The sequence below is a fragment of the Macaca nemestrina genome, chromosome 9, assembly GCF_043159975.1.
Source record: "Macaca nemestrina isolate mMacNem1 chromosome 9, mMacNem.hap1, whole genome shotgun sequence".
In the NCBI taxonomy this organism is placed as follows: Eukaryota; Metazoa; Chordata; class Mammalia; order Primates; family Cercopithecidae; genus Macaca; species Macaca nemestrina.
Genome location: NC_092133.1, coordinates 74,398,953 through 74,408,758, shown reverse-complemented (window position 1 = coordinate 74,408,758; position 9,806 = coordinate 74,398,953). Strand labels below are relative to the sequence as shown.

The window sequence follows — 9,806 nt, the reverse complement described above, 5'->3', positions numbered from 1 at the left end:
TTTAAATGCAAATTAACCCAAACAAGGTATCAGGTGACTTCCCCAAAAAAACCCTCGGATGGACTAGATGGAAGAGAAGCAGGCAGCAGGGACAGAAGACCAGAGGGCAGGTAGAGGAGGGTGTTAGCTGGCTGTAGGAGCAAAGGCTGTGGAGACTGGAAAATACCTGTGCCAAGAGACGCAGCCAGCCTGGAGCCCTGCCAATTGTCATCACACAGGAAGGTGGGCTACTATTGCTGCTTCTGATATTTCAAGAGGTAGGAAATCCACACCTTTATGTGTAATTTGCCAAGTTTCCAAATGTTATGCCTAACAAGTCTCACAGCAAGACTGCCACGTTTTCTTTAACATCCCAACCCAAGTGGATCCTCTGGAAAAACATGGCCGAGCCTGAGTTTCATCCCACCTCCCTTCCCAAGGCTACCGGCTGAAAGACTACAACTTCTGCCCTGAGCACAGTCCAACAGACAAGCCTCCCCACTTTGTGACTTTGATGCCAACCTTCAATCATTCAGGCTCTCTGCAGCTTTGCCCTTTTTCTTCACATCAGAAACTATTTCCTACCTTTCAGTTCTCACTCACTCAATTACTTCCTTCCACTCTCCCTGCTCAACTTAGCAATCAACCCCAGCTCCATGTCCCGTCCTGTCCCTGCAGCACTATCAGGATCCTCACCACCTTGCCTCCGCAAGTTGCTCATAGGGTGCCTTCTCTGCTTCCACACTCCAGCTCAGTCACAGGAAACTGCATCTCGAACCCCAACCTTTACTGCCCCTAGCATTACCTTCAGCCTCTATGCACTGTTCATCAAAAAATGCCAATCACATCAAAGACCCCATTCTTCCACACTAGCAAGCTATTTCCTGGTTCTAGCAAAGGAGTAGCAGATTCCTTAGCAAGAGAACCCACAGGGCCAGAGGCCCTACAAACCAAAGTACACAGCCTCTGTAGATACAAAAACAGAACTCCAACCACTCCCTGGCCAGCAGGCCCAGCCACATGACTTAACTCTTCACAGCCCTGCCCTCCCGTCTGTAGGTGCTCCACACAGGGGCTCTCACCATCTTTTCTCCGCAACATTCCACCACCCTTCCTTCCTGCAACCTCAACCCTTCTGCCTTCATGGTATTGCTTCTCCTGGGTCCCCTTCATGCCCAACCAAGTCTCAGTTCTTTACTGCTTCCTGAGATTTCTCCAGTTTATCTAGACATGCTACTTTTTAAAGACACTCTTAGCCAGACGTGGTGGCTCATGCCAGCACTTTATGTGGCCAAAGTACAGCACTTTGGGTGGCCAAGGTGGGAGGATGGCTTCAGCCCATGAGTTCAATCAAGACCAGCCTAGGTAACGAAACTAGACCCTGTCTGGGGGGAAAAAAAAAAACAAAACATCTCACTGTAGCCTCCAGTTTCTGGGCTTAAGCGTAATGACCCCACGCAAGCCTCCCAAAGTGTTGATTACTGTGAGCCACTACACCGCATCCAGAGCGGCCATGGTTCTTACACAGCATTTACAAGTTTGACTCCCAATGAACCCACCTAAGCTATAAACCAATCAGCAAACAAACACCACCCCATGACATTAAGTTTTCACTGAATGCTTCATGGAGCATGTGAACTTGGGCAGCAACTTAAATCAGCAGACTAACCTCCTAGCAGTCCCAATAAACCGTAAATACATTTCAAACAACCAGACACATGAAAGTTTTTAGTTTATTAATCTGCTTGTGAAAAATCCAAAATGGACACAGGTAGCCTTTACTGCAGCACCTTTACTCTTTCGGCTGTGAATCAAGAGAAAGAAGTTTAGTCAGCAACTGCCTTTAAAATTCTTTAAAGTCTTAAATTCCAAAAGTAGTAACATTCATGCACCACAATTATTAGTAACCTAGAATATCAACTTATTTTGATGTTATATTAACACAATGTAAGCATCAAAAAATAAAACTTACAAACATTCAAGTTAGAAATAAAACAAAAATAATGGGCTAAATATTGCTAAACCTTAAAAACAAAACTATGTCACTATATTTTAAAAGGTTACAACTCTTCAGAATATTTGTAGATCTACTTCTAAATGTACTACACATGATCTGCTTTTAAACTGCTACATCAGTACACCAAGTAGTCTAGTGATCTACATGACTACATGAAAAGCTTGAATTATACCTGTGATCCAATCTCCAGCTCACTAAATCAGTGGTGGGGAAGGCAAAAAGAGAAAGGAGGGAAAAGAAAGATTTCATTAATAGTCCCTTTTCAAACTCAAAAATAATCTGCATTTAAGTGCATGCAATCAGGTACCTTAAAGTTGACCATTTTGTTCTTTGCAATTGTATACAGAGCACTCCTTAGAGACTCACTGATTTTATTCCTCCCAATTCTGACAATACGTTGCCTGATTACTGTAGTTCTTATGCAAACAAGGTGGCCCAACTTCACAATGAAGAGATCATTAAGCCAATGTGGTATCCAGGATGGCCTTGCCCACTGGTCAATGAAGTACATACCTGAGCCTCTGCCCCTCTGCTCTGCCCAGCAACACTGTGCTGGACACACATCAGGAACAGATATGAGAATCATTACAGATTCAAGTCTAATTTAACCTCAATGGGAGTGCTCTAAATCATCAGTCAAGTCTTTTAAAAGCTGCCTCAGTTCAATAAAAGATACCATTCACAGCCACAAAAGTAGTACAAGTTAGTATTTAAAGAGAGGTATCAATTTAGCTGAACTAAAAATACAATTGCTCTTCAGAAATGAGACTACTAATGCCTTACTATAAGTAACTTAGTATATAACTCCACTGCAACCAAAAGGCAACAACAAATACCAGTTCTAACATCTGAACAAAACTGAATTAAAAGCACTATTGCTATGGCATTTCTTTGGAGCCAAAGAATTTATGTACTCAAAAGCATTGATTTTTCTAGCTGGCTTTTCAGAGCAGTGCTGGTGAGAGGCACCAGTGTAACGAAGCAGGAATAGTGATGGCTCAGGTCTCCACAGGTAGCTCCTCCGTACATGTGGGACTCAAAGGCTAAGCGCACTAACTCGTAGGACTCAAAGGCTGGATGAAGAGAAGAATCAATGTGTTAAATGTCCTTCAGACCTAGGTCAGAGGACAAATTTTGACTAATTCTTTTGCAACTTCTCTCAACAGGTACAATCCTCACAAACAGGGAGCGGTTAGTGAGTAGTTGTGCTGGCAGTTCATTCATTACATACTCCATGGTGCTGGGACGTCAATGTGATTACAGTCCTGGGCAGGCAATCCCAGGTTTACTGCCTTGCCTGGCAGGGAATCACTGCAAAAGGATGCCACAAGAAGAATGGCCTTCATTGATTCAAAATCCCACTATGCCCACCCCACTCCTACCCCACTTTACACATTACAATTTTAGACTGTTCAGATGTACAAAATTTGTTTTAAATGAGGTAACAGGCTGGGCGCAGTGGCTCACACCTGTAATCCCAGCACTTTTGAAAGGCTTAGACAAGAGGATCGCTCAAGTCCGGGAGTTCAACAGCAGCCTGAGCAACACGGCTAAATCCTGTCTCTACAAAAAACTGGCAGGGCATGGTGGCACATGCCTGTGGTCCCAGCTACAAGGCTGAGGTGGGAGAATCACCCAAGCCCGGGAGGTACAGTAAACCATGATCATGCCACTGTACTCCAGTCTGGGTGATGAGAGACCTTGTCTCAAAAAATAAATAAATGAGGTAATGGGCCATTTTAACCAAGTGCTTGTGGGAAAAAGCATATCCACCAAAGACTTTGATATGAATAATTACCTCAAAAATTTTCTATTTAAAAAAAAAAAAAAAAGACACCAGGCAGAAAGTTGGAGATTAAGTAATAAAAAGCAATGGAAATGGTAAAAGGCAGCTTTGCACGTATCCAAACAGGACAGAGGCTTTGCCGGATTTCAGACTAGTTTATTACCAGAGCTGCCAGGCTGGTTTCATGGCTCCAGAGAGGACTGCTCCTCGGGTAAGACAGCCCTTCCCAAGCCCAGTGTTAACTGAAGCCATTTCCTAAGTATGTGGATACAGCATTCCCCAAGTGCAAGTTAAACGGTGCCTACTTAGTAAAGCACTCACCTTCCTCCAGTGAGTTACTTCACATGTAACATGCATTTTGGAGTTTCCAAAATAAACATGATTTTAAAAGTTTTCTCCTTTGCTCATAATATACTATCTTAAAACATATTAGGTTGGTGCAAAAGTAACTGCGGTTTTTGCCACCGCAATTACTCTTGCACCAGCCTAAATGGCACTGGCATTATAATCGACCATACTATAAAACTGTCATCCAAAGGCCAACATGCAAAGCATCATCAAAGCAAACTCAGTGAAGGTGATGCATCCCCACACCGTGCTTACAATCTCAGTACCTGCCAGACACTTCATTTCTGATGAACAAGAAATCCAAGAAAGTAGAGAGGAAAAGCAAAAAAACAAAAAAAAAGTTCACAGAACACTTGATTATTTGTTAATTTAACAACCCAACACCTTAATTCTATTCAATGATTTACAATGTCCAACTATTTACAGCTAGCAAAGCTGGTAAAAAGCTGCTTAACGCTAAAATCACTTGTCTTGGCCAACTGGAGAGGAAAGCAATCCTGAGATCTCAGTTGCCTCTCCAGTATGCCAGGAAAACACGGGCCACATTGATCCAACTGCTTCTTAAACCAGTGTCCATACTAACGAGTAAAATCACAGGGAATGAGATCCGCTCTGCATTGAAGGTTCTATGCCAATTAGTAAAACTAAAACTTCTTGTGATAGGCTTGAAAGGTGCCCACCAGGATCAATGAACCAATGTGGCCCCCAGATTGTGCTGTGAGGTAACAAGGGGTGGGCCAAGCTACTCTACTGAGGTGGTTAAGACACTATGCTACATAATTTCTTAAAACATGTTACCTTCTGTAATCCAGAAGAAGAGGGAAAAGAAAAAACATTAAGAAACGTTATTTAAAAAATAAATAAAATTCTTTCTTTCCTAGAAACTAAAGACCTACAATTAATGATGTTTCTGTATTTTCCTTGATGAACTATACCTTTTTGCCAGCACCAACATTGGCCTTTGCAGTCCCCCTGACTTTCTTCATTCTGTTCTTGCGTTCCTTTCGTTGCTTTCTTGAGGTCTTTTTCTTCTCATACAGGCCATGCTGAATGAGAAAACAGTACATCCAGGTGACTTGCAAACATTAAAATCATTACCCACCACTCTGGTAGGGAAACGGACCCAGTCTGCGCTTAACACAGCTTTCTAAACCAAAACTTTACACGTATATTCAATACATGTTTTTGCTAGAACAGAAAGCATCACCAAGGGATTTTAAGTATAGAATAGCCTCACAGAAAAACAAATGGTCCACTCAATACTCTCTGAACAGGAAGTTCAGGAGACTGGCTGTTCTTGTCCAGACTTGAGCTCACAGATCACTATTTTTTTCTTCTTTTGCACTACCAAAACAAGCCACCTCCCAAGTGGCTGAGGGATCTCTTCCCATTGCAACTCCCCATTACTCCCTGCTGACAGAGAAGCCTTTACAACCCCCACACCATGGAGATTCTGATCTACTCATCGCCACTCTGCCCACCTTTGCACTTGCTATTCCTGGGGCCTACAAGACTGTTTCTGTATCTTTACAAAGACTACTTTCAAATCTTTACAAGGATCTCAGCTTCAATGTCACCAGCTCAGCAAGGCCTTCTGAGAACATGAATGCAAAATCAGTTAAAAATAGTGCAGTCTCGGCCAGGCGCGGTGGCTCAAGCCTGTAATCCCAGCACTTTGGGAGGCCGAGACGGGCGGATCACGAGGTCAGGAGATCAAGACCATCCTGGCTAACACGGTGAAATCCCATCTCTACTAAAAAATACAAAAAAAAAAAAACTAGCCGGGCGAGGTGGCGGGCGCCTGTAGTCCCAGCTACTCAGGAGGCTGAGGCAGGAGAATGGCGTAAACCCGGGAGGCGGAGCTTGCAGTGAGCTGAGATCCGGCCACTGCACTCCAGCCTGGGCGACAGAGCCAGACTCCCTCTCAAAAAAAAAAAAAAAATAGTGCAGTCTCAGCTGGACATGGTGGCTCACGCCTATAATCCCAACACTGGAAGGCCGAGGCGGGCGGATAACGAGGTCAGGAGTTTGAGACCAGCCGGACCAACACGGTGAAACCCTGTCTCTACTAAAAATACAAAAATTACCCGGGTGTGGTGGCACATGCCTATAATCCCAGCTACTCAGGAGGCTGAGGCAGAAAGAGTCAACATGGGAGGCAGAGGTTGCAGTGAGCCAAGATTGCGCCACTGCACGGCAGCCTGGGAGCTAGACTCTGTCTCAGAAGAAAAGAAAAAAAAAAAGTGCAGCCTCTATCTACGACATCACCAGAATTTTCCCTCACAGCTATCCTATGGGAAGGTTCATCTAACAGCATGGGGTAAAGTGAGTTAAAGGAACAAACAAAAGAAGCACTTCAAGGTAATGCTTCTTACTAGAATGTAAACTGGGGAGCTAGCCCAGATCACTGCTATAGTTCACTCTGCAGTGTTTGACACTCAGTATACAATCAAAAACCTTTCCTGGTTCCTGGCTACCTATGGGTTTAAGCCCAGACTCAGACTTAATCCAAACTAAACGAATTTGATGCCAGGCTACCTTTCCAAACACACTCCCTTACTTCCCCTCTGGAAAACAACCCTTACCCCAGCCCAACTCCAAGAACACTACTTCAGCTGCCCTTCTGAACTCAGCTCAAATGCCAGACTTCAATTGTGAACCTCCGTACTCCACCTGTGCATTTTATCAAATAACTTTTTCTTAATCCCTTCAGAGTTGTCTCCCAGATTGCTTGGTCTTGCCCATTTTACCACACTCACAACACAACGCCATTGAAAAAAATAGGTCTTCAGTAGCTGACGAACAAATGAAAAGACACCTACTCTTGCAAGTCTATGTTTGGGTTCATTTTTCTTTGCATAATCCAGGGAGTCATAAATCATGCCAAAGCCAGTTGTCTTGCCACCACCAAAATGAGTTCTGAATCCAAATACAAAGATGACATCCGGTGTGGTCTTGTACATTTTGGCTAGTTTTTCCCGAATTTCTGTCTTAGGCACTGTTGCCTTCCCAGGGTGAAGGACGTCAATGACCTAAAAGGAGATATCAAGTTTAGTGTTCACTATGATAAAATACATCTTCAGAGTAAAGGACAATTAAGCAAAAATTGACATGCCCTTCCTTACCATTTGTTTCCTCTGAAGTAGTCGGTTGGTCATGAACTTTCTAGTGCGGATAGTTACGGTGTCGTTCTGAAAACATATACACTCTGGTTAATAAAACTACTCAAACTTTTATTGGCCTTGCTGTGATTTTTCAAGACCTAGAATGCTGCAGTCCAATTTGTAGCCATTAATCATGTAGCAAATTAAAGTAAATAAAACCCCCTCGGCAGGGCCAAATTCACAGGATACACCTAACAAATACATAAAATACCAAGAAAATATAACGGTTTTACATGAATCTGTAAACTTACTTCACTAGGTTATGTGTATCTCTGGGGCAGGGTTTCTCAACCTCAGCACTACTGATATTTCCATATGGATAATTCCTGTTGTGGGGACTGTGTGTTTTAGAATAACTATAAAAATCCCAACCCTCTAACCACTGACGCCAGAAGGACTTCCCACCTTTCCCAGTTGTGACAATCAAAAATGTCTCCAGACTTAGCCAACTGTTCCCTTAGGGGAAAAATCACTCCGAGTGGAGAATCACTTCTCTGGGGTAAAAACTGCTGTGGCTCATATAAAGGTCACACTCAATGAACTGTGTTTATCATGTCTTGCACAAACGTGACCCAAGCCTTGTACTCACTACGTGCATGTCATCTATCCTTCTAGAATGGCCACAGCAGAGATCAGAGAAAACGGTATTCCCTTCTGAAGGACTGAACTGCACCTTTACTTAATACCTAACAAAGAATGTAGGCATTAAGCAATTAACGCTAACAACTTTACCAAAAAGGAGGCACAAGAGACTTTCATAGCAGCAAATGACTTGCTAGAGTTTCTCCATTTCACTTTGAGAAACCACACCAAATTAAATCCACATCAGTGGTACTCAATTCTTGGGCGAAAAAAAAAGATTGCAGATAAGGTTAAAAACGGATGCTGGAGAAGCTAATAACGCATGACTAAGGGCAGGACTACCTTTTTATAACATCCCTTTCCAGGGCCTGTTTCCCCAGTATGAAACATGAAGATCCACTCAGCTGACAAGTTTTCTAGCTTACACATGGGAATGGTTTCACTTGCCGCAACTCGCCCAGGCGCTGCCGGCACCTTCTTCACCTCTTGGGCTACCATCACCTGCAAGCCGCCTACCTAGCCCAATTTGGAACTGCAGATGAGATGTGCCTGCCAGTGTCCATCTATCCCGCCCCGCACCCCCATCCACTGTGCTCCACGAAGTCAACAAGCGCCAACAGTTCCTGCACTGCCCAGGCGCTGTAGCCCGAAGCCCAGCGTGTCCGGGTCTGCAACGCAGCCTGCCAGCCCGGATTCCCTGCCAACAGCCCCAAGCCTCTCGACAACCATCCTCCGACAGAAACGGCCAGAGAAGAGCAACCGGCCTTCGCGCGCCTATAGCTCAGATACTGGGACCCGGGGACGAAGGATGGCTCGGATACGCAGCAGATGACTGCACCGGCCCGGGGAGACTCACCATGATGGCTGCCTATCTCCGGACAGTCAGGGAGGAAAAGAGAGCCACTATTCGCCGGCCAATCATATCAACGCGCACGGAAGGACCCCGGGAAGCGCCGGCGTGGGGGCGTGGCCGCGCCGCGAGGCTGACCGCGGCGATGCCTGATTGAAGCTGCCTACGGCCCCGCCTCACAGACCTTTGGCCACACCCCTGGAACTCTAGACTGGCCAATCCGCAGGCAGAACAACTGGAGCCGACTAGGTTTACGCAAGCAGGTGTTCAATTTCAGTTCAATTTATTATGTTGAATTGTACGTATTTGAATTCCGGTAAACCAAATTAGTTTAAATTGCCGGCCGGGCGCGGTGGCTCAATCCTGTAATCCCAGCACTTTGGGAGGCCGAGACGGGCGGATCACGAGCTCAGGAGATCGAGACCATCCTGGCTAACACGGTGAAACCCCGTCTCTATTAAGAAATACAAAAAAAACTAGCCGGGCGAGGTGGCGGGCGCCTGTAGTCCCAGCTACTCGGGAGGCTGAGGCCGGAGAATGGCGTGAACCCGGGAGGCGGAGCTTGCAGTGAGCTGAGATCCGGCCACTGCACTCCAGCCTGGGTGACAGAGCGAGACTCCGTCTCAAAAAATAAATAAATAAATAAATAAATAAATAAATAAATAAATAAATAAATAAATTAAATAAATTGCCTTCTTCCGAGTTAGCGGTGGGTAAACTTGGAAGGCATCTTAGGATATCCTCTCTAACAGTCTCCTCTTTATACAGCTAGGGAAGCTGCAGAAACCCTGACTCTAAAACCTTTGTTATTTCAAGTACTTAACATTGCCCATTCTAATTTATTGTTCGTAGGTATTATTTTTTGAGACTTTTATGATGAGTTTTTCATTTAAAAGATCTCTTTAATTTGTATTTTTCTGCAAATCTTGGTCCTTATGCAAAATTAGTGTTTGAAAAATATTTGGCTGGGCGCAATGGCCACGCCTGTAATCCCAGCACTTTGGGAGGGCGAGGCGGGCGAATCACCCGAGATCAGGAGTTCCATACCAGCCTGGCCAACACGGCGAAACCCCGTCTCTA

At 44.6% G+C, this 9,806-nt stretch overlaps 1 protein-coding gene across 5 annotated transcripts; it reads right to left on the bottom strand.

The window, feature by feature from the left end:
- Window positions 1-1,694: 1,694 nt before the first annotated feature.
- Window positions 1,695-8,674, bottom strand: LOC105465967 (ribosomal protein S24). 5 transcript variants are annotated; one of them, XM_071069787.1, is made up of 7 exons: window positions 8,219-8,669; window positions 7,256-7,321; window positions 6,953-7,162; window positions 5,066-5,176; window positions 4,386-4,414; window positions 2,169-2,190; window positions 1,695-1,783 (listed from the first exon to the last, which is right to left on the bottom strand). In XM_071069787.1, the coding sequence occupies exons 1-5, from the start codon at window positions 8,372-8,374 to the stop codon at window positions 4,409-4,411; spliced, it is 549 nt and encodes a 182-aa protein (XP_070925888.1). In that variant the 5' UTR covers window positions 8,375-8,669; the 3' UTR covers window positions 1,695-1,783; window positions 2,169-2,190; window positions 4,386-4,408. The 5 variants fall into 5 exon arrangements, with proteins under 5 accessions (XP_070925888.1, XP_070925887.1, XP_070925890.1 ...); XM_071069786.1 differs by having other exon boundaries at window positions 4,397-4,414; window positions 8,219-8,666; XM_071069789.1 differs by lacking the exon at window positions 4,386-4,414.
- Window positions 8,675-9,806: the final 1,132 nt, after the last annotated feature.

Coding starts and splice junctions, on each gene's coding strand:
- LOC105465967 (XM_071069784.1), bottom strand. CDS start 8,374: ATGGTAGCCCAAGAGGTGAAGAAGGTGCCGGCAGCGCCTGGGCGAGTT. Junction 7,322..8,218: donor GAAAGGGATGTTATAAAAAG/GTAGTCCTGCCC, acceptor ATATGTTTTCAG/AACGACACCGTAACTATCCG. Junction 4,932..5,065: donor ATGTTGGTGCTGGCAAAAAG/GTATAGTTCATC, acceptor TCTGGATTACAG/AAGGTAACATGTTTTAAGAA.